Source organism: Phascolarctos cinereus, unplaced genomic scaffold, assembly GCF_003287225.1.
Source record: "Phascolarctos cinereus isolate Bilbo 61053 unplaced genomic scaffold, phaCin_HiC Scaffold_726;HRSCAF=1367, whole genome shotgun sequence".
Lineage (NCBI taxonomy): Eukaryota > Metazoa > Chordata > Mammalia > Diprotodontia > Phascolarctidae > Phascolarctos > Phascolarctos cinereus.
This window is the reverse complement of record NW_027556098.1, coordinates 4,730,412-4,756,156: the sequence shown is the minus strand read 5'-3', so window position 1 is coordinate 4,756,156 and position 25,745 is coordinate 4,730,412. Positions and strand designations below refer to the sequence as shown.

The 25,745-nt window shown below is 35.8% G+C and overlaps 1 protein-coding gene across 1 annotated transcript in view; it reads right to left on the bottom strand.

Annotated features, from left to right (window-relative positions):
• VEGFD (vascular endothelial growth factor D) overlaps positions 1–25,745 on the bottom strand; it is a 56,557-nt gene that overhangs the window by 19,916 nt on the left and 10,896 nt on the right. Inside the window, exons 2-3 of the mRNA XM_021007430.2 lie at positions 4,345–4,555; positions 409–599 (exon numbers count right to left, since the gene is read on the bottom strand). Coding sequence (XP_020863089.1) covers positions 409–599; positions 4,345–4,555 — 402 coding nt within the window. The remainder of the gene's footprint in view (positions 1–408; positions 600–4,344; positions 4,556–25,745) is intronic.

Here is a 25,745-nt window from a genome sequence, read left to right as displayed (position 1 = left end):
ATAGAATTTTATCAGAATATCAGCTTTCACAGAGGAATTAAGAAAACATTAAGAAAAGGATTATGTGACTATGACAACAAACTACTACTAATAATAATAATAATGATAAAAATGTTCTAATTTGATTTACAAGCCTTTCAGCATCATGTCTCTTAACTAAACCATAGAGTTCTTGCCATGTAACCTGCCATTTTTTTCCCTCACCACTCACATAAGCAATGTTTGTTCCATTGGACAACTGATAGGGTATCCTTTGAAAGAGCTTTTTTCTTGGGCTGATAAATATATTTTATTTATTGACCAGACAATGTCCTTTCACCATCACATTACTGAATCATTAACATCGTTCTCTGATTTGGGGCATTAATGCTTGCATTTCTTTATAGGAATCATGAACATTTGCATTACCTGTTTTGAAACATATGATGTGCTTGTATTTATACAAAGGAGGCTTTCTTCATTGCAGCAGCCTCCACACCGGAATACATTCACACAGGGGGGCTTAAAGAAAGTGTTAGTGCTTTTCCCAAGCTCCTTGGCTACTTCCACACAGGTCTCTCTTGGAGTACATTGAGTTCTCTGCCATTCTTCATCTATAACTGAAGAAAGAAAATTAATTGAAAACAGTAAATTAATTGAAAACAGTAAATTAAGTAATATTTTTAGTATTACAATGTGTGAGCAGTAGCCATATTAATGATATAATTTTCATGTTTTGTGTTCATTTCTTTCATTTACTGGTTATTTTAAACAGTTTATATAAGCAAAACTAGTCTTTTAAGGGGGAGGAAGAACTTTCTTCCAAGCTCCATTCATGGGGAGGGAGTGGGGGCTGGTAAAGGTACTGGTAATTATTTATTTGCCTTTGGTGAGAATCATCCAATCCATTTTATAACCACACAGTGCCCATCTGGAAAAGCTGATTAATAAGAAGATAAATAAAAGCACATTGAATTGAATGACATTTATTAAGAACTTTATAGTATTCCAGCCAGACACAATTGCTTCCATTTGAAGCCAGTGATGGCACGTGTTCATAGGCCTATGTAGAAATCCATTTCTAATGATAATATATCACAAAAGGATCATATTTTGGACAATGACAATGAACGGAAAATTCAGCAGACTAATTTCTTCATAATCTGTGTAAGATGCCTCATAATGAAATGTCCTAGAATCATGGTTCCAAGTGATGATGAAATTAAGACCTGCAGACAAAATAATGTTTTAACTATGCTAACAAGAATCAAGCAGAAGGGGAAGGAAAAGAAAAAAAAACTGCTGGCAATAAAAAAGAAATTACTTTTCTGTAAAATAGAATCCACTTTGCTAGCCTTTGTTAGATTTTGACACTTAGATATTCAAATATTGAGTAAACTTTGCTTTTGGATCTGTATATCTTCTTGGAAAATATTTGATCTTTATAGTTAGTTTAGTTTCAGAATTTTTTTAAACCTATTCTGTTTTTATTTTTATATCTGTGTCAATTTACATTACTCTATTATCAGAATATTGTGGATAGAGTACTGGGCCTTGAGTCAGGAAGACTTGAGTACAAATACAAACCCAGACACCTACTAGCTTTGTGGACGAGTCACTTTTGGTTGCTTCAGTTTCTTCAGCTGTAAAATGGTGGTAATAATAGCATCCACCTTGCAGAAGATCAAATGAAATAATATATCCAAAGTGCTTGTGCCTGGCACCATATACATATTAGGTGTTGTTATCATTATTATTATTATTATTATCCCATATGAAAATAATACACATTCAACAAACTTTACTGACTGCTTATATTCTTGGGTGCTAAAACAAAATGGTCTCTTCTGGTGGGATTTTATAATCAGAACACAATTCCCAAAAACCTAAGATTTCTGGTTAAAATACATAGCTCTGGTAGACTTCTCTAAAATAGGACTGACACTAAAATGACTATTTCTAAACCTTTTTTTCTATGCTTTCATTTTCACTATGACCTAATTTCTTCCATTGGAGGCTTCCTCAGTAAAACTTAAACTACCCGATATTTGGCAAACTGTTAAATATAAGATATGCCATAGGGTTTACTTTGACCTTGTTGCATTGCTTTTTCATTTATTTTGGCAGGGAAGCATTTAAATATTTAAGAATTCTACTTACTCAGTTCTTTAAAAGTATATATACTTGCTCCAAGAAGTCAATAATGAGGTAATAGTTTAATTCTACTTTATTAATCATAAGGTTTTTAATGTAAAGTGAATACTTAAGTTAGGGTAGCATTTTTATAAAAAAATACCTGTATAACAATTTTCTGTTCTATTCATATTCTATTTATTTTTCTATTCTTTTTTTTTTTTTGGTGAGGCAATCGGGGTTGAGTGACTTGCCCAGGGTCACACAGCTAGCGTCAAGTGTCTGAGGCCGGATTTGAACTTGTGTCCTCCTGACTCCAAGGCCAGAGTACCTCCTAGCTGCTATTTATGCTTATCACTATATGACTAGATTTTAATGGAAAGCATAATTATGAAAAAAGTCAAAGGATGAATATCTTTATGAATGGAAAAGCAAAGGTCAGGTTGCACCTAGAACAGAACTTACCAACCTTTTTTTATATCTTAGATCCTTTGGCAATTTACTATAAAGTCTATGAACCTTTACATATTGGTACGTATATTCATAATTGAAGGAAATGATAAATTTTAGAGATTAGTGAAACTAAAGATATACAGTTATCCCTTCTACATCTTGGGGGTTAGGGACATGGCATCCCTATGATCTGGAAAATCTGCATAAAATTTTTTTGCCCTCCCGTTGTACCAGAAAAGAAGTCTGAATTGTTGAAGTATTATGGTGATATTATACAATACATATATGTTATGCATTTCTGAGTTTCTGAACTTTTTCTGTATTGTCTGCTGGCCTTAGCATGTCATCTGAGGCTTCCACAAAACTCCCCCAAAATTCCAATTTAATTTCTCATGCTGATTAAATTAAATTCTCATGCCGATCACATGCCTGTAATATGTCGAAACCCATGATGGGGAAATTCACCACGTATAAGGGATGACTGTATTTTTTCCCTATCCAAGTGCATACACCCCCCCAAAATCTATCTATGGACTTCTTGGGGGTGTATGGACCCAAAGTTAAGAACCCTTGGTGTAGAATAAGCTCTTGTATTCATTTACCTCCCGTTCTCCTATTAGGAAGAAAAAAAATAACTAAAGCATATTCAGTATAAGAGCCTGACCATTTGTTTAAATCCTAAGATAGTGGATATGACTGTAACAATCAATTATTTATATGAGAGAAACTTCTGTTTAGTATCATATAGACATGGTTCCATAGAATGGAGAAAGTGCCAGAACATCTAACTTTCCCTGGTAGACAGTTCTACTATCTTGCCAGGTTACCTACAATGGTTCTAATCCAAAAGATTCCTATCTCTTCTCATGGAAACACAAAACCATCATTTCAATAGAGGCAGTAATATTAGGAAGAAAGATTCTTCTTCAACTCTGCCATTCACTAGCTATGAGAGAGTGGACAAATCTCTTACCCTTTCTGAGTCAGAGTTTCTCTAAGGATGAGAATAATAAATTCTACCAAACTTGGTGTGAATAATTTCAAATGAGATAGCATACAGGGTGTCCCAAAAGTCATAGTGTAGTTTTAAACTATTAATAGTTAAGACTTTCAGAACACTCAGTGTATATGTGTGTGTACATACATATGCATGTATGTATATATTATATGTGAACAAATCATTTTGAAAAGTGCTATATATAGCACATATATAGCATAAAGTATACATGTATATTTATATACATATGTGTAGGTGTTATAAAATTCAGCTTGATATTATTCAAATGATCTTATTTGTTAGGCTGGAGTTTTTGGTTCTTTTGCTTCGTGAGTTCATTTTTGCCATAATTTATCACAAAATAGCAATATCCATTATAATGTTTCTTTCTGTATTTCCTTGTTTTTCTCAGTGGGGGTCACAGAAAGAAAATCAAAAGACCATATATATTAGCCCCCTTTCAGTTCTACTTTTCTATTGGTTATTCTTTTTGGCTTTACATTTCCTAGATATCATAGGGTTAAGTATTTTTCCCCATTTGGCCATCTTATTCTTTTGCTGTTGAATGGTTGAAAAATCGCTTTTCACATATTTCCATTTGGAATAAACTGGGAATCATGATTCAATACCAATACTCAAGCAGAGAATGACAAAAGACCCTTTTCTAAAAAAATCATTTTCTACATGTCTGCCTGTTTTACTTAAACATAATGAAACAGATGGGATAGATGATTGATGCCAAAAATTTGACAGGAGAGTTAGAAGCACAACCACACGTCTACCTTTAAGTGTTTCAATGTCATAAAATGTTGCGGCAAATCTGGTGGAGCGATGGGATGCTGAGCGGGAGTCCATACTAGCTAAGCTCTTGAGCTTCAGTCGACATTTCCACAGCTTCCAGTCTTCAGAGTGAGTGATCCTGAGGAGTTCCTCCAAGCTAGATGCGGCCCGGATCTGCTCTTCTGAGCGCTCTAACAATGACTGAGGGGCCCGCTACAAGACAAGTGGATTTTTTAAAAGTGTTACACAATTTTCAGTTTTCCTTGATAACTTCAAATAACTGTTATCACTTTGGAAATTGAAGAAATCATAAAGGTATCCAGGAAAGAAAAAATTAGTGTCAGAAACCTGTGAAGTTTTATTTCTGGTAATTCTAACTTTAGGTATATTTGCTCATTAATTATTAACATGATCTCGTTCTTTCAACCTTTCTTCTGAGCTACTCGAAGCATTTAAAAGTGTTATCCCTTTGTGCAGACCCCACTGGGGTGTTTGGCTGATGCAGCTTTCATTATATGTCATTACTCGTCTCCTAGACGCCTGCTTTCAAATTTTTCCATGATGGGAAGTTGCATCAGCTGAGCAAGCGGATAAGGTCTGCACATGGGTCAGATTGACATTTTTGCTGTTGTTAGGTTGTTTCGGTCATATCCAACTCTTTGTGAGCCTATTTGGGGTTTTCTTGCAAAAATGCTGGAGTGGTTTGCCATTTCCTTCTCCAGCTCATTTCACAGATGAGTAAATTGAGGCAAATGGGGTAAAGTGACTTGCCTAGGGTCACACATCTAGTAAATGTCTGAGGTCAGATTTGAGCTCAGGAAGATGAATCTTCCTGATTCCAGGCCCAACACTCTATCCATTGCACCTCCTAGCTGCCCTTGGCCCTATTTACCTTTTTTGAAAACATTGTCTTGTCCTGTGAAAATTAATTTTCAGGGATTTTGTTGACATATGCCACATTGGCTAGGACTCAGTAGATAGAACATTGGGCCTAGAGTCAGGAAGAACTGAGTTCAAATCCAGCCTCAGACATTTACTAGCTGTCAACTTTTTACTTACCTGGGTGAGTCACTTAACTTCTGTTTGCATCAGTTTCCTCATCTGTAACATGATGATAACAATAGCACCTACTCTCCAGGGTTATTGTGAGGATCAAATGAGATCATATTTGTAAAGTTTTTAGCATAGTGCCTGGCACATAGTAGGTACTTAATAAATACTTGTTTCCTTCCTTAGTGCTTGAAATCTGTCGTGAAGTTATGTGGGGAAATCGACTCGTGAAAGCTTTTTTTAAGGTAGCTTAGAATAGTGGGAAAAGCCCTGGACTGGGGATCAGGAAATACCTGTATGTAAAAAATCCCGCCTTTGAAACTTACTGGGTTCAAAGTGACTGTGTGACTGTGGCACTCCTCTCAGCCTCAGTTTCTTAATCTGTAAAATGGGAATAGAAATAACGTAGACTATACCTCAGAAAATTATTGTGAGGGTCAGCTGAGTGTAAGTAAAGTGTTTCACAAATCTCACAGGGCTCTAGAAGTGTTAGTTATTATTCACGAGTCGCATCATTGTTGTGCAATACAAATTCACTAGTTCAACAGAATCATCCCCACGTAAAGGGATGGTCATGTGACTGTCCTAGAAATAAGTTTGTCCATTTAAATTTATGGAATTTTCCCCTACTCTGGGAAAAAAAAATGAATTGGAAGTCGTGAACCATCTAAGCACCTACTATGTGGAAGTCACTGGAGAGGCACAGATGAAACCCAATCCATTGCCTGCTCATAAGCTTCAGTCTAACAGAAGAGTATATGTGCATGAATAATTATAACACAAGTTCCAATGAAATGTGTGCGGGATGGAAATGTGCAAGAGGTTAGGATGGAAAAGGGCCTGAATACCGCTACCTCTCCTCAGACAGCCCAAGTCTCAGTCCCTGTGGACATCCACTAGGAGATTAACCCCTGAGGAGAAAGAAGCAGCCTGCCTTCCCCACCATCAATCCCAACTGTTGACTAACACCAACAGGCAGGTAAGACCAAGAACTTCCCTCTGATCCCCAACTCCACCTCATCCTGTTTCTAGCCTTTCACCTGTGGCCATTGTTCAGGCCACCCTCGGGAAGAAGCGGCTGGTGCTGCTGCTCCAATGTTCACAGCAGGCCTAGCTCCTGAGCTACGAACTGGAAAATGAAGTTTTCATTGCCAAAGCCTTTGCCATCATCAAGTTCTTCAACATCAGACCACTGACACGGTTTTTAATGAAAATTTTACTAAAGAGGGTGCATTACCATCTGCCTTACCATAGCACCTAGGAAACACTGAGCCTTGCCATCTGAACTGCAGCTGAAGCCTCTTGTATGTGTTGTCTCTCTCAGAATTTGAGCAGGTGAGAAAAGGGTTTCTGTTGCTCGTATGCTCAGTACATTGCACAGGGTAATTGCTCATAATGAATATTTAATACTCCCCCCCTTCATTCATTTCTGCTGGTGGATCAAGGGAGGATTCAAGGATTCTGAGCCAGAAAATAATTTTGGCAGCTATATGAATGATGGATAAGAGACCAGAGATAGGAGAGATTGATAGGATATGGATAGTATTCTAGGAGACAGGACAGATGGGGACCATTGAGACCAGTTGATATTATTGCAATAGACTAAGGCAGGGGTGGGGAACCTGTGGCCTTGAGGCCACATATGGCCCTCTAGGTTCTCCAAGTGCAGGCCTTTGACCAAATCCAAACTTCACAGAACAAATCCCCCAAAAAAGGATTTGTTCTGTAAAATTGGGACTCAGTCAAAAGGTCACACCCAAGAAGGCCACATGTGGCCTTGAGGCCACAGGTTCCCTACCCCTATTTTAGGGTATAAAAACCTCAAAATCAAATGTAGAAAGGCAGAAATATTAAATGTATTCTTTTCAGATCATAGTGCAATAAACATTACATTCAACAGAGGGCAGTGGAAAAATAGATTAAAAATTAATTGAAACTAAACAATCTAATCCTAAAGAATAAGTGGCTCAAAGAACAAGTCATAGAAATGATCAATAATTTCATTAGAGCATGACAACAATGAGATAACATCCCCAAATTTATGGGATGCAGCCAAAGCAGTTCTTACAGGAGAATTCATTTCTCTAAATTCTTACATCAACAAAACTGAGAAAGAGTAGATCAATGAATCGGGCATACAACAACAACAACAACAACAACAACATAAAAAAAAGAACAAATTAAAAGTTCTCATTTAAGCATCAAATTGGAAATTCTGAAAATCAAAAGTGAGATTAATAAAATTAAAAGCAAAAAAAAGCTATTGAACAAATAAATAAAACTAGGAATAGGTTTTATGAAAAAAACAATAAAATATATAAGCCATTAGTTAATTTGATTTAAAAAAAACAATAAAACCAAATACTCAGGATCAAAAATGAAAAGGGTGAAATTACGACCAATGAAGAAGAAATTAACACAATCATTAGGAAATATTTTGCCCAATTATATGCCAATAAATCTGAAAATTTGAGTAAAAATCAATGTATATTTATGAAAATGTAAATTGCCTTGATTAACAGATCAGGAAATAGAATGACTAAATAATCCCATGAACTTCTTAAGAAAAAATCCCTAGGGCCAGATGGGTTCACAATGAATCCTACCAAACATTAAAGAACAATTAATTCCAATACTATATAAACTATTTGGGAAAATAGACAAAGAAGGAGTCTTACCAAATTCCTCTTATGACACAAATATGGTACTGATACCCAAACCAGGAAGAGGTAAAACAGAGAAAGAGAATTATAGACCAATTTCCCCAAAGAATATTGATGCAAAAATTTTAAATGAAATACTAGCAAGGCAATTATAGTAATATATCATAAGGATTATACACTATGATCAAATGGAATTTATAACAGGAATGCAAGGTTGGTTCAATAGTAGGAAAACTATCAACATAATTGACCACATCAATAACAAAACCAACAGAAATCATATAATTATCTCAATAGAAGTTGAAAAAGCCTCTGACAAAATACAGCACACATTCCTACTAAAAACACCAGAGAGCATAGGAATAAAGGGAATGTTCCTTAACATGAGAAGCAGTATCTACCTAAAATCATCAGTAAGCATTATCTATAAGGGGGATAAGCTACAAGACTTCCCAATAAGATCAGGGTGAAGCAAGGATGCCCATTATCACCACTATTACTAAATATAGTACTAGAAATGTTAGCTATAGCAATAAGAGAAGAAAAAAATAGAAGGAATTAGAATATGCAATGAGGAAACAAAACTATCACTCATAACTAGAGAACCCTAGAGAATCAACTGAAAAACTACTTGAAATAATTACCAACTTAAGCAAAGTTGCAGGATATAAGATAAACCCACATAAATCATTAGCATTTCTTTATATGACCAACAGAGTCCAGCAACAAGAGATAGAAAGAGAAATTCCATTTAAAATAACTGTAAACAATATAAAATACTTAGGAATCTATCTGCCAAGACAAATCCAGGAGCTATATAAATACAATTACAAAACACTTTTCACATAAATAAAATCAGATCTATACATTTGGAAAAATATCAGTTGCTCATGGATAGACTGAGCTAATATAATAAAAATGACAATTCTTCCAAAGTTAATTTATTTATTCAGTACAATACCAAACTACCAGAAAATTATTTTACAGTTAGAAAAAAAAACACAAAATTCATCTGAAAGAACAAAAAGTCAAGAATATCAAGAGAATTAATGAAAAAAATATATAAAGGAAGGTGGCCTTGCAATATCACATCTCAAACCATGTTATAAAGCAGTAATCCTCAAAACTATCTGGTGCTGGGTACATAAGACACAGTAGTCAATGACCATAGTAACCATGTGTTTGATAAACCCAAAGACCTCATCCTTTGGGATAAGAACTCACTATTTGACAAAAACAACTGGTAAAACTGGAAAACAATAGGGCAAAAACTAGGCATAGAGCAACATTTCATACCATATACCAAGGTATAACAAGATAAGGTAAAAATGGGTACATCATTTAGACATAAAGGGTGATACCATAAGCAAATTAGAAGAGCAAGATATAGTCTACCTGCCAGATCTAAGGAGAAGGGAAGAATTCATGACCGAGCAAGAGATAGAGAGCGTTATGAGATGCAAAATAGATAATTTTGACTATATTAAAATAAGAAGCTTTTGTACAAACAAAAACAATGCAACCAAGATTAGAAGGAAAGCTGGGAAACAGTCTTTATAGTAAATGTCTCTGATGAAGGCCTCATTTCTCAAATGTATAGAAAACTGAGTTAAATTTATAAGAATATAAACTGTTCCCCAGTTGATAAATGGTTAAAGGATATGAATAGATAGTTTTCAGACAAATAAATCAAAGGTATCTATAGGCATATGAAGAGGTGCTCCAATGCAGGGAGCTAAGATGGTGGAGTAAAAGCAGGGACTCACTTGAGCTTTCCCCCAAAGCCCTCCAAATACCTGTAAACAGTGACTCTAAACAAATTCTAGAGCAGCAGAACCCACAAAAAGATAGAGTAAAACAAATTTCCAGCCAATGGCAACCTAGATGTTTGACAGGAAAAGTCTGTTGCACTGGGTTGGGAGAGGAGTGCAGTCTAACTCGGGCTGTCCCCAAGAGACCCCAGCAGGTCCGGAGCAGGCCTCAGGGGACTGAATCACTAACAGCTGTGGAGGTTTCCAGGCTTCTCAAACCACAAATGACAAAGACAACTTAGAAGGTCAGTAGGAAAGATCTGTTGGACCTAGGAAAGAAAGAAGTGTAAGCCACCCCTGGCCCCAGTACAGCCCCAGGGTGGCAGCAGGGGCAACAGCTGCTTTTGGAACTCTCAGCCCACAGGTAGTAAAAGGATTGAATAACTCATTAGAAGGAGATTACAGTGTTCTCTTTGCTGGCATTGAGGCAGGATTCTGTTGCTTTTCCCATCCTTGGATCTGGGTGGCAGTCCTGAGTGGCATTCTTGGGACCAGAAGGATTACTGGCATAGCAGAGCTTGTGGCAGCAGTGAAGAGAGAACCCTCCTTACAATTCTAAGGCAGAAAAGAGTGCTTGTGGTCACTCACAGACCAGAGCACAGGCCAGAGGAAGAGTAAACACCTCTCCTTAGGTCATACCACCTTGGAAGAACTGAAAACATACAGGTCCCTAAAAGTATCTCTGAAAACAGCTACACAAAACCCCTGAAGCTTGGGACAGTACACTCTCCAACCTGGAAACAGAGTCTTTCCTTAACAAAGAGTTAAAAAGTCAAATAACTGTCTGGGAAAATGAGTAAACAGCAGAAAAAAAAACTCAGACTATAGAATATTACTTTGGTGATAAGGTAGATCAAAACATACAACCAGAAGAAGACAAGCCTCCAAGAAAAATATGAATTGGTCTCAGGCCGTGGAAGAGCTCAAAAGTTAGTAAGAGAAGTATATGAAAAAAAAAATTGAAGAAAATAAACAAATATTTTTAAAAATAGACTACCCCAAATGCAAAAGAGGTCCAAAAAGCCAATAAGGAGAAGAATGCCTTAAAAAGCAGAATTGGCCAAATGGAAAAGGAGGTCCAAAAGCTCACTGAAGAAAATGATTCCTTAAAAATTAGAAAGGAGCAAATGGAAGCTAATGACTCTATGAGAAATCAAGGAATTATAAAACAAAACCAAAAGAATGAAAAAATAGAAGACAATATGAAATATCTCACTGGAAAAACAAGTGACCTGGAAAATAGATCCAGGAGAGATAATTTAAAAATTATTGGACTACCTGAAAGCCATGATAAAAAGAAAAAGAGCCTAGACGTCATCTTTCAAGAAATTATCAAGGAAAACTGCCCTGATATTCTAGAATTAGGGGGGGAAATAGAAATTGAAAGAATCCACTAATCTCCTCCTGAAAGAGATCCCAAAAGGAAAACTCCCAAATTCCAGAGTTCCCAGGTAAAGGGGAAAATATTGCAAGCAGCTAAAAAGAAATAATTCAAGTACTGTGGAAACACTATCAGGATAACACAAGATTTAACAGCTTCTACATTAAAGAATTGGAGGTCTTAGAATATGATATTCCAGAGGTCAAAGGAGCTAGGATTAAAACCAAGAATCTCCTAACCAGCAGAGCTGAGTGTAATCAATGAGGAGGGAAGAATTGATATTCAATGATGTAGAGGAATTTAAAGCATACTTGTGAAGCCAGAACTAAATAAAAAAATTGACTTTCAAATGCAAGACTCAAGAGAAGTATGAAAAGGTAAACAGGAAAGAGAAATCACAAGGGACTTATCAAAGTTGAGCTGTTTACATTCCTACATGGAAAGATGATATTTGTAACTCATGAGACCTTTGTCAGTATTAGAGTAGTTGGAGGGAACATTAGCTAGCTAGATAGATAGATAGATAGATAGATAGATAGATAGATAGATAGATAGATAGATAGATAGATAGATGGCACAGGATGAGTTGAATTTGAAGGGATGATATCTAAAAAATAAAATTAAGGGATGAGAGAGGAATGTACTGGGAGAAAGAGAAAGGGAGAAGTAGAAAGGGGCAAGTTATCTCACATGAAAGAGGAAAGAAAAAGATTTTACAGTAGAAGGGAAGAGGGGGGAAGTGAGAGGGAATGAGTGAATCTTACTCTCATTGGATTTGGCTTAAGGAGGGAATAATATACAAACTCAATTGGTGTGGAAATCTATCTTACCCTACAGGAAAGTAAGAGGGAAGGGAATAAGAGGAGGGGGGGATGATAGAAGGGAGGGCAGATTGGGAGAGGGAGTAATCAGAAGCAAGCACTTTTGAGGAGGGACAGGGTCAAAGGAGAGAAAATACAATAAATAAGGGGTGGGATTGGATGGAGGGAAATATAGTCTTCCACAACATGACTATTATGGAGGTGTTTTGCAGGATGGCACATATATAACCTATAATGAATTTCATGCCTTCTCAATGAGGCTGAGTGGTAAGGGAGGGAGGGAGAGAATTTGGAATTCAAAGTTTTAAAAACAACTGTTAAGGATTGTTTTTACATGCAACTGGGAAATAAGATACAGAGGTAATGGGGTATAGAAATCTATCTTACCCTACAGGAAAATAGAAGGGGAAGGGGATAAGAGAAATGGGGAGGTGATGTTAGAAAGAAGAACAGATTGAGGGAAGTGGTAATCAGAATGCATGCTATCATGGGGAGGAGGGGAGGGCAGAGATGGGGAGAAAATTTGGACCTCAAAATCCTGTGGAAGTGAATGTTGAAAATAAAAATAAATACATTTTAAAAAATAATGAAGAAGTGCTCTAAATCACTTTTGATTAGAGAAATGCAAATTAAAACAACTCTGAGGTACCACTCACACCTATCAGATTGACTAATACGACAAAAAGGGAAAATGATAAATATTGGAGAGGATGTGGGAAAATTGGGACACTAATGGTGTCCCAAAAAACCAAAACTTCTGAACTAATCCAACCATTCTGGAAAGCAATTTGGAACTATACCCAAAGGGCAACCAAACTGTGCATACCTTTTGACCCAGCAATATCACCACTAGGTCTATATCCCAAAGAGATCATAAAAATGGGAAAAGGATCTACATGTACAAAAATATTTATAGCAGCCCTTTTAGTGGTAGCAAAATATCAGAAATTGAGGGGATGCCCATCAATTGGAGTATGGTTGAAGAAGCTATGGTATACGAATATAATGGAATACTATTGGGCAGTAAGAAATGATGAACAGGCAGATTTCAGAAAAACCTGTACAAGAAAGACTTATATGAATTGATGCAAAATAGAATGAGCAGTAACAGGAAAATATTGTACACAGTATCAGCAACATCGTGTAGTGATCAACTATGAATGACTCACCGTTTTTCAGCAACACAATGACCCAAGACAACTACAAAAAGACACATGAAGGAAAATGCTATCCACATCCAGATAAAGACTGATGGACTCTAAATGCAGATTGAAACATACTTTTATCACTTGCTTTATTCTTTTTCATGTTTTTTTTTTGATCTGTTTCTTCTTTCACAACTGTGACTAATATGGAAATATGTTTTACATTATAGTCATATATAAACTATATCAAACTGCCTGCCATTTTCAGAAGAGGGGAGGGAAGGAAGAAAATTTGGAACTCAAAATCTTGTAAAAACAAACGCTAAAAATTGTCTCGACATGTAATGAAGGAAAAATAAAATACTGTTAAAAAAAAAACAAAACAAAAGCTTGTTTCCTTTCCTTCCTTCCTATAGCAAAAGGGATTCATGTTAGACTAGTTAAGAAAATAAACATTTTGGTTTTGGTTTTTTAATTACCAGACTAGAACAATTTTCATCTCTCTAAAAGCCTCCATTCCCCACTGGTTACACAATTTAATGAACAATAAATTCACTTAAAACAGAATATAATGAAACATACCAATAAGACTGCCTGTAGACAAAAGTGTAAAGAAAATAGTCTTGGCTCTGGATGCCCTCTCATTTCCCCTTTTGGTATACCTTCATCCTGTCGTGGGCTACTCTATTCCTGTTACTACCCAGCTCCCACTTCTCAGCTCTAAGGCTTGCTGGAAGGGACTTAATTGTTCAGGGTACCATTTGCTTGGAATTTCTGTTCTTGTTAGGCAAATTCAATAAATAAGGTTTACCTAAATTGTTTATGGCTGGTAACAGACCACTCTTCTCAGAGAATAGTTGCTTTCAATGCCTTCATCCAAGAGAATGACTTGTAGGAATTTTATAAACCATGACAGAGTCAGTAAGTAGTATAGAGTTTTTTGGATGGGGAATTTTTCAGTACTTCTCAAATCACACTAGTTGGCTGACCATTTTCCTACAAGAAGAATTAAGAATTTGTCTTAATGATGTGTAGGTCTGCTTATCTTGGATGTTTATTGGAATTTCTTTTCATTGCAGCTTTTGTACAAGCTCTTTTGGTGTGCCAGTAATCCAATTATCTTAGGAATTAGACACAGAGAAGATGACTTCACAACTCCTCTTTTATATGATATCTTTATGCCTCACTCTAAGAAAAAGAAAGTATCTCTTAATGTTCAACCTAAAGCCTCCCAGTGGTCCATTCTCTTTTGCTTTGAGTAGAAATAGCTGCTTACTCTGCGCTAATTGCTGAATCTGTAAGCACAACCCCATAGATATCAGAAGAAAGTGCCACAAAGAAAACAAACAGTAGAGAGGTCAGATCAATTTAGGGGACTAGAAAGTTGGCTCTCTCTCCAAGTCTTAGCAAATCACTAAGTGACTTAGTGAGTGAGTAATAAAATCAAGGCTATGTGGTGCTATTAAACTATATTTAAGTGAAAGAAACAATAAAAAGAAAATATGCTACTATGGGAAAACGTATCACTAAAAGAAGTGTGTTTGCTTAAATGCACCTTAGTTATGACTTGCCTTCACCTGAATTACCTAGAGTTTTCTATGAGCTTCTCAGCTTTCATTTCTAACAGATTAAAAAGCATAGGGTAAGACTTTTTAGTGCTCTCAAATGGAGGGAAAAATTGTAGCTCAAAATCAGTTATTTTAGAGCGCTATGACATTCTAATAAGGTTGCATTTACTAAGGAAAAACATCCAACAGGTTACTTGCATAGGGGATACTGATGCTTTTCATGGTTCATGCTTATTGCAGATTTTTAGGAAGACAATGTTATTTTGTCCCCAGTAATCCTGTCTACTTTCAAAGCCTTTTGGACAGGAAAAGCTAAGAGGAGACCCTGGAATAAACATCCCCTCAGTGATTAGTGTCTTCTGGACCATTGGTTCCCACTATGGTTCCCACTTAACATAACTTTATGTTAAGTGGCCTCACAGACACTCACCAGCTATGTGATGCTGGGCAATTTACTTCATCTTTCTCAACCTCCTTCTCCTCAGCTATAAATTGAGGATAACAATGGCATCAACACACAGTGTTGTTGTGAGGATCACATGAGAAGAAAAATATATATAAAGCACTTCACAAACCTTGTTGTTGAGTTGTTTCAGTCCAACTCTTTGTGACCCCATTCAGAGTTTTCTTGGCAAAGATACTTGGAGTGGTTTGCTATTTCCTTCTCCAGCTCAATTTACCAATGAGGAAACTGAGGCAAACAGGGTTAAGTGCCTTGCCAGAATCACACAGCTAGTAAGGTCTGAGGTCTTCCTATCCATTGTGCCACCTAGCTGCCCCAGGTATAAACCTTAAAGTGCTAAAAAAAATTCTAGTTATTGTTAGTATCACCATTATCATCTCCAAAGTCTGTATTTATTAGTTTCCTCACAAATTTGACAACTTCTTCCATTGCCTACTTCAAATCAAAGTGATTGATAGATAACAAGCTAGTATAACAGACCCAAGTTCTTAGCACATATTAAAAAAATGCATCCTGGGTATATTGAGGATAAGTTGGCTTTGTTTGGTTTAAGTAATAACTCACTTTTACAAGGTGCTTTGTGGTCTACAAAGCCACACAACTCTATGAGGTAGATAGTGAAGAACAAAAAGTCAAGAATATCAAAGAAACTAATAAAAAAAAAAGGTAAAGGAAGGAGATTTAGCAGTACCAGTTAAATTATAAGGCAGTAAATATCAACACTATCTGGTACTGTCTAAGAAACAGAAAGATAGATCAATGGAACAGAGTAGACATACAATTTTACAGTGGCAAATAAATATAGTAACCCTATATTTGAGAAATGTAAATACTTAAGACTTTGGGATAAGAATTCATTATTTGGTTAAAAAATTGTCGAGAAAACTGGAAAGCAGTAGGCAGAAATTAGGCATAGACCAATATCTTACACCATTTACCAAGAAAAGATCAAAGTGAAAGTAGTATTAGTACCTCCATTTTACTGAAGAAGAAGCTGAAGTTGAGTAAAGTGGATTGTTTGAAGTCACAAAGTAAATGGTAGAGCTGAGCCTTCAACCCAGGTTTTAAGGCTTCAAGTTTATTGCTCTTTCCACTATGCCATGTTGTTTAGGATGAAACTCTGAACATTCAGGAAATTATCATTTAGATTGCTTGAGTATGAGAAATCAGCTCTTTCATATTCCAGAAAGACTCTATCAGTCTACTCATATCTTCTCTGTTCTGATCAAAATTGGACCTTTTATCCTTAATGTCAAAAATGCTGCTTATCTTCTTAAACGAAGAGGTTCCTTACACACTATATCAACATAATAAAACTTCCAAGTGATTTCAGGGACACTGAAAACTGATGGAAGATAGTATTCCTCTTTCCAAAAGAAAAATCATAAGGTTAAGACCTAAGTTCAGATCCCTTTCCCTAGCAGTGTGATATGGTCTATCTGTAGTCTATAGACTGCGTGATTAGGTAATTAGAGAATAGTTAAGACCCTTCTTATTTCTGACCTAGACAATTATAAAAATTTCCAAGACTGATTCCTCTGCTGTTAGTTTGGCTGACCTGTAGAAGATGGGATCAAAAGATAGTATATTTGGAGAGGGATAGACCTCAGAAGGTCAGCTAATCTAACCTGTTCCTTTTACAAATGAGGAAACTAAAGCCTAGTGACTTCCTGAGAGACACACACAAGTCAATATCAGAGCTGGGATTTAAATCCAGATCTTCTCACTCCAAATCTATATTCCCTATGCTTAAAATATTCTTGTGTTTTAGGCCCGAATTCTATTCTGTGCTGTATTATGTCTTACATCCTATTCCTCAAATGGTTAATAAGTTCTATGAAGCTGCACCCAGATTTTTTATTTTATTGCTGAATATTGAATTCCTGACTAGGAAATTCCTTCTACTAGTGCATAATATCAATTGGTCTGCAATGTAAAGACTTAGAGAATTGCCTAGGAAATTGTGTTGTTATGTGACTTCTCTAATCCATCCCTTCATATAATCAATATGTATTAGTGAGAGGGGGGAGCTAAGTGATGTAATGGATAGAGTACAAGGCTTGGAGTTCGGAAGACCTGATTTTAAATTCAGCCTGAGACACTAGCTGTGTGACCCTGGGCAAGTCATTTTAACCCTGTTTGCTTCAGTTTCCTCATCTGTAAAATGAGCTGGAGAAGGAAATGCAAACCATTCCAGGATCTTTGTCAAGAAAATGGTGTTGGACATGATTTGAAAAACAACTGAACAACATTAGCCAGAGAAGGAACTTGAACCCAGGTCATCCTGGCAACCTTGCTATCCACTATGTTATGGATAAAATCCATTTTTGTTTATCTGTTTCCCTACGTTTTGGTTGAATAAATGAAAAATTTTAAATACATTAGATCATGGATTCTCATTGTAAATCCTGAGTGATATTATCCTGATTTTTTTTTCCATCTTCTAATGCATAACATCTAACTGACCACTAAGAGTGACCAACTGTGCAGGAGAGACTATATGAGGAAATTAGAAATGCAGTCTTTCTAGGCAGAGGAAAAAGCATGTGAATATGAAAAATCTTGAAAAGAAGAAGCATTCCCCAAGATCACTACGTTGAGACAAAGAAATAACAGGCTAGAATTTGTCAAAGATAGATGGAATGGAATAATCATGAAACCATGTAAAATGCAGCAATCTAGACTACCTAAGATGCCGAGCAAGATTTATGATGGAGGCATCACAAGTTGTGCTAATGAAAACCAAAAGAGCTGATATGTTTAATTTTGAAAACTTTCTTCTAAAACAGCTTAGTTATCCTGTACTTTCCAAGCTTGCTCTAATATAATGAATTTCTCAGACTTTCCAGAGTCCCAAACAGTATTTTCATTTTTTGGTGTGACTGTTCGTTCTTTGAGAGCCTTTAAAAACAGAGAAAGCTTTTAAGATGGAAAGACTGTGAAATTGAAAGCAAATCTAACAATTAAATTCACAGCTTACACCAACATCTCCCTCTCCATCTGGGTCTGGGTCTCTGTCTCAGTTTACACTAACTTGGTTTCCACAATACGTTTTCTTTGAAAACATGATTAGAAGGAGAAACTCTCCATAACAGAAAACAGATTGTGATCAGACCCCCCCAGGTGCATGTGTTATGAATGCTAAACTTTTAGGAAGGGGGTGTGGCATCTGTTGAGTCAGGACTAATAGGAGGCAACCTGGTTTACATTTACATTGGTTTACATTTACATTTACACCTACTATGTGCCAGGCACTGTGCTAAGCACTAGAGATATGAAGGAAGGTAAGACACAACCCCTGCCTTCAAGGAGCTCACAGTCTAATGGGGGATATAATATACAAACAGCTATGTACAAACAAGCTATCTACAGAATAGATGGGTGCAATGGATAGAGTGCCCAAGGTTGGGAGATAGAGTGTCTTGTTCAAAGAACAACAAGGCAAAAGATAGAATGGGGGCAGTGGGTACCAGAAGAGGAAGTATGAAAAGGAAACAAAGGTGATAAAAGTCACCATAAAATGTTCACCAAATAAAAACTACACTTATTATTATTATTATAATTGTTTATAATTGTATTTATAATAATATAATTATATTTTATATTATATAATTATAACAATATATACTAATTAATTATATAATTACATTTATAATTATAATAACACTTATTATTATTGTTGTTATTGTTGTTGATTATTCATAAGTTGGTTTAGGGATGACCTTGAATCAAATTGATATATCTAGGTGCTAAACAGGGTTTCTCATAGGCAAAATTGGGCCTTTAGTACTCTTCCATAATCCTTTATCTACTTGTCAGGCAGTATACTCCTGGCTTCCTGCCCTTCCCCTAGGTTACTCTGCAATGGCACCACAGCCAGGTTCTTGGGTCAGTGCCCAACTCTGGACTTCTCTTTCCAATCTCTTCTATCAGAATACGCCTATGGTGTGATTTCTTTTGCAAGGAGTTTTGAGTTAGTTGTTTTATAGAAAAATATTTAATAAACTCACTTTGCTAAGGGGTAATAGTAATTAAGCCTTAATGTGAGATCCCCTCTCAGAATTGCTGAAATTTAATAGTGGATAACTTTTTATTACTCAATGGAGTGGACCTCTATCTGTCCCTCCCCAACCTTTCCAGTCACCTTACACCTTAGTTCCCCTGCCCCCCACGTGGTATTTTTATCCAGTGACATTGACTCCCTGGCTATTCCATAAACAAGATACTCCATCTCTTGGCTCCTAGAATTTTCTCTGGCTGTTTCCCTGTTGCTGGATCAGTTTTATTCCTCATCGCTGTCTCTTGGCTTCCTTGACATCTCAGCTAAAGTCCAATCTTCTGCAAGAAGCCTTTCCCAACGCCTCTTAATTACTTCCATTAATTATTTCCTATTTATTCTGAATATAATTTGATTGTACATACTTATTTGTATGTTGTCTTCTCCATTAGACTGAGGACTCCTTGACAACAAAAGTAGTCTTTTGCCTCTTTTTCTATCCCCATTGCTTAGCAAACAGTGCCTGGCATACAGTAGGTACTTAATAAATGCTTATTGAGACAATTCCAAAAGACTCATGATGGAAAATGCTATCCACATCCAGAGAAAGAACTCCATAGGGTCTGAATGCAGATTGAAGCATACTATTTTCTCTCTTTTTTGTTTGTTTTTTGCTTTTTCTTTCTCATGATTTTTCCCTTTTGTTCTGATTCTTCTTTCACAATATGACTGTGAAAATATGTTTAGTATGATTATACATGTGTAGCCTATATCAGATTGCATGCCATCTTGGGGAGGGGGGAGTAGACGTGGGGGGGAACTTAGAACTCAAAATCTTATAAAAATGAATGTTGAAAACTAAAATTAAACCAATTAATTAATTTTAAAAAAAGAAATAAGTACAAAAGTATGGAAATTTTTAAACAATGTGGAATGTATTTAAAATCATTTTAAAAGTACGTGACATAAAAGCAAAATGAAGGAAAGAAAAATAAATGCTTATTGATTGATTGGAATTTTAGGCATCATTGACAGGAAGTGATTGTTAAACAGGAACTTCTCTCTGACCTCACAAATATTCGCTTTGTCTGTCTGAGAGAAAACACACTCAGTGATCCTGTACTAGCCATTTAATTCCTCTTCCCTTCAACAATTTGTTCCATAAAGTACCTTTCCACATTTAAAAGATTGCTATAAAGAGCAATGACTCATGATCTGTGAAGTGTTTTATGTTCCTTAGCAGGAAGGTACAATGTAAAAGCAGGATAATCGTATTACTTTGTAATATTTTAAGATTTCTTACTGAGACTTTGGTCAATGTTCAAATGAGAGTGAGGTATAGCTGATGAAAAAAGGTCACAGGCTGAAAGCTCTAATTAATTTGTTTTGATGAAAAGATAGTAATCATTCTGTGAAATGAAAAGGTAAACACCAAAATGGGGATGTTATTCAAATCATCTTTTAAAGTACTGACAAGAAGTGGGGGGGGAAAGTTAGGAATGCAGTTCTTTGATTTAATCTACACCTCCCCAAAATGTTCTTCTGAGTTCCTGTAGCATCTGGGGAGACCATGAGATATATAGCTCACTGTACAGAAATGGAGGGAGATGACTATCACACCATCAACACAAAAAGATTTTATCTCTTTCTGAGACTTTGTGCGAGACAGTCATCTCCCAAAGCGTTTTTTTTTTTAACTATTTCTACTGTGGTGATACCCAACCTCTTCCATGCTGACTCTTCCCCTCCCCCCACACAAAGCTTAGAGCCACTGTCCCAACCTTCATTTCATACTCTAGGTCTATCCCTACAGATCTTTTTTCACTGGTGACTTCTTTGACTTGAACTCATCATTCTGGTTATTCTTTCCAATTATGGCATAGGCCATGTTATCATTCCCTCAATGAATGTTTTTCTTCCTAGTGCTTTTAATTACCCTTGTCAAAATTGAAGTCAGGAAGATCCCAATTCAAACCAGGTCTCAGACCCTGGCTGTGTGACCCTGGGCAAATCATTTAACCTGTTTGCTTCAGTTTACTCAACCGAAAAATGGAGATGATAATTGTACCCACTTCTCAGGGTTGTTGTCAGGACAAAATGAGACAATATTTATAAAGCACAATATCTGGTACATAGTAGGTTCTATGTAAATGTTAGCGTCATCATCATCATTATTATTATAGAAAGGGAGGTCAAGCAAGAAACTGGACATATGCCCTTTAGTAACAGTAGTTGTATTGGAAAATACAATAATCTCAGTGTCAGATTGGGAAAAACTCAATCTCATCCTCATAGCCAATGGAATTTAAGCTACCTGAGGGCAAGAACTTTTTTCTTTCATCTGTAGGACTGAGCATAATGCTTGTATATGATAGGTACATAATAAATCTTTTTTGCATAAGATTACATGCCATCCCTTCAACTTGAGTTACCGTGGGCAAGGTGGAATATTGACACCAATATTGATTTACTGGAGTACGGGGCTGACTTGGAGATTAATGATTTCCTTTCTATTGCCAAGATACCAAATCTGTAATTTTCACTGAAATAGCCACTGTCTTCTATGGGGAAAAAGAATAGGGTCTTGGTTACCCTAACTAGAGGATGAAAATAGAACAATCTTTCTCCCCCCCTTCTCTCTCCTTTTCCCCCTTGACCCTCTTTCCCTCCCTACTTTTAGAGACTGAAGATATAAACTCCTCAGAATTTTGTTCTAAACTACATTTCATTATTTTCTAAGGATCCTAGATTTAGACCCAGAAGGGATCATAAAAACCTTCACAGATGATCTATATACAGTGTGCTTGAGAATTTTTCCTAGATCAGGTTTGTGCCATGGACAACTTTGGCAACCTTGTGAAGCCTATGGAGACCTTTTCATAATAATGCTTTTAAATGCATAAAATAAAATATATAATATTGCAAAAAACAAATTACATTGAAATATAGTTATCAAAATAATAATAATCAAGTTCACAGACTCCAGGTTAAGAACTCTCTATATATTTCTATGTGTGTGTGTGTGTTTGTGTGTATGTATATTATATATATATATATATATATATATATATATATATATATATATACACACATAAAACACTCTGGTCCTATCTACTATTCATTCATCTAGTTACACAGGATTACAGATTTAAAGTTTGAAGGAACCTTACATGTCATCTAATCCAAGCCCTTCACCCAGAGAAGTTAACTGGCTGATTCTAGGACATATGGCTAGGAATTGGAAAAAAATGGGTTCTGGATCCAGATCCTCTGACTTGAAATGCAGGACACTTTCCACTGAATGTTACGTGCATGGCCTATCCTCTTTTCTGGTCATAAATGTCCTTGAGAACAAAGGCTATTTTATTTTCATCTACCGTGCTTTTTCTTGCTCCTGTATCATTACTGGTAGTATGTGCAGCCTACTTAAACCAACCATACATTTCTCTATTGCCATTTGGGTCATCTGTCATTTAGATTCCCTTCGACATCATGGTGTTTCATGATTCATAGTCATTCAGCATCAACGGTACAATATTGATGTTAGTAACACATGAGTGCCAGGGAGTGGCAGCTTGTGATCATTGAAAGCATGGTCCAATTTCCCAAAAGTTATCCAATGTCCTCTCCTCCTCCTATTCAAATTCTTGGTCCTTTTTTAAGGTCTGTTCAAGCTGTCCATACTGTGGATTTATTCTTAAATTTATTATATCATATCATATTATATTATATTATATTATATTATATTATATTATATTATATTATATTATATTATATTATATTATATTATATTATATTATACTATATTATGTTATGTTATGTTATGTTATATATTATATCATATCATATCATATCATATCATATCATATCATATCATATCATATCATATCATATCATATCATATCATATTTATTATATTATATCATATTATATTATATTATATTATATTATATTATATTATATTATATTATATTATATTATATTATATTATATTATATTATATTATATTATATTATATTATATTATATTATATTATATTATATTATATTATATTATATTATATTATATTATACTATGTTATGTTATGTTATGTTATGTTATATATTATATCATATCATATCATATCATATCATATTTATTATATTATATTATATTATATTATATTATATCATATCATATCATATCATATCATATCATATCATATTATATTATATTATATTATATTATATTATATTATATTATATTATATTATATTATATTATATTATATTATATTATATTATATTATATTATATTATATTATATTATATTATATTATAATATTTATATGTTTTTTCATCCATTCACTTTTTAACTCTTTCTACCTCTATCCCCATATAGCTAGTTAGGCTAATCTCTTTTGAATATCCATGAAATTTATTAGGAAACATCATGTAGTGCTGCAAGATTCATCTTCAGTAATGTCATCCACAAGGAGGAGCATCAAGAAAAGCTGATCATTTTTCTATCCTTCTTCCATTTGGGCAGCTGGGTGGTGCTGTAGATAGAGCACCAGGCCTGGAGTGAGCAAGACTCATTTCCCTGAGTTCAAATCTGGCCTCAGACACTTACTAGCTGTGTGACCCTGGGCAAGTCACTTAATCCTGTTTGCCTCAGTTTCTTCAATTGTAAAATGAGATAGAGAAGGAAATGGTAAACCACTCCAGTATCTTTGCCAAGAAAACCATAAATGGAGACACAGTTGAAAAAAGACTGAACAACAAAAACTGCACTGTGTTACCTCTTCCTTTTTTGAATCTTTGCATTCCTCCCCTCTTTTCTTCCCCCACAGCTTCTTCTCTGCTACTCTTGGGCTGCTGAAGCAGTATTAAGCTCTTTTCATAAGGCAGCAGCATTATCCCCTTTCAGGAAAATAGTATTCTTATACTTAGGGTCTGCAGCTTTCCTGTTCTGTCCCTCTGGCAAGATACAGGAGCAACATTGTGCTTTCTCGGTGACAAGCATTTCCCTTCAAATCTGCTCCCCTGTCCAGCCAGAGAGTATGGTCGAGGGCAACAGAGTCCAACCGCTGCAGGGTTCTCTTCTCTCAGGCTGTAGATGATGATAATAAAGGGCAATTAGCCAGATTAAGAGGAAGGTTGGGTTTCTTTTGATGATTTTTCAGCAGCTACAGTGCCTGCTGGGCTCCACACAGCTCTCTCACTGACTCAGCCCTAAACAGCTGCTTTTTGGAGTCCCCTTGGCTCTCTTTCTTTCAAATAGCAGAGGACAATCTCCATTGTCAGCTTCTCCATCCTAGTGGCTGCTGGGCCTTGCCATTTACCTGATCTCTATCTTCTCAGCTAAACAGAGCTAAACAATGATTTAAAACCATTTCTGATGCTGAGTTGTCAATGTGATAGTGATTTTTCTCTGAAATGTACTGTAGTTATTAGGGCCCCAATTAGCCAGTGGACAAAAGAGAATCCTTTCTAAAAGCCAAATGATTGCTTTAGAATGATTTTTATCTTAATGGCTAACTTATAAGCCTAATTGAACTGTTTGGACAATGTCAGGACAACACAGAATGCCCCAAAAGTCAATTTCCTTTTCTTTATAAAAATAGCAAATCCAATAATGTGGCATTTTAATGAAATGTTTCTCTTTTACTATTTATTTACTGATGAAAAGGAATCTGAAGTTCCACTCTGAACAAGTAAACCTGATTTTCTTCTCTTCCAAAGCCTGCTATTCCAGTTTTCTTAGATGGTCAACAAGGAAGAACAGTTATTTAGCTATGTGACCTTGGGCAAATCATTTAACACCTCTAAACTCAAATTTCCTCATCTGTTTCTCGGGTTGTTGTTAATAAAGTGTGTTGTAAACCTTAAGACCTCATATAAACATGAGCTATTATTGGTGTTATTATTATCTTAGTGTCTTCTTTTTTGATGGGATTCAGATAGAAAGGGCTCTGGGAAATGGTTAAGGGACAAGTTGCTACCTTGCTATTATTCCTTTCTATTCAGTGTTATTGGTAGCTGATAATTGTTTCATAGCAAGCTCTCCAAAAAGAAGGACATAACTTTTAAGTTTAGTCTGCATTAGTAACATTTTCTGTATCCCTTTTCCAAGTCGAGGCAATCAACAAAACAATAAATCAAGTCCTGATTTGTAGTATTTGCAAATTTCTAAGGTATAAATGACAAGCGTTCACTGAAAATTTAACAAGCTACAATTCTGTATGAGCTGACTCCAGTAAGCACACCCCTGGAACCTATCGTCCACATGTTAGGGTAATGGTGCACTGCATAGATAGTTAGTCTCAAAGCCAGGAAGACCTGGGTCCACGTCCTGTCTCTGACTGGTAGTGGGACAACCCAAGGAAGAAATTTATTCTCTAAGATTACATGTTCTGGGGAAAGTGGAACTGCATTGGCAGTGTGAAGTCCTCAATATGAATGGAACCATAGGCCCAGTCCCTATTTAACGTTATTGTTATTATTAATAATGATGATGATGATTT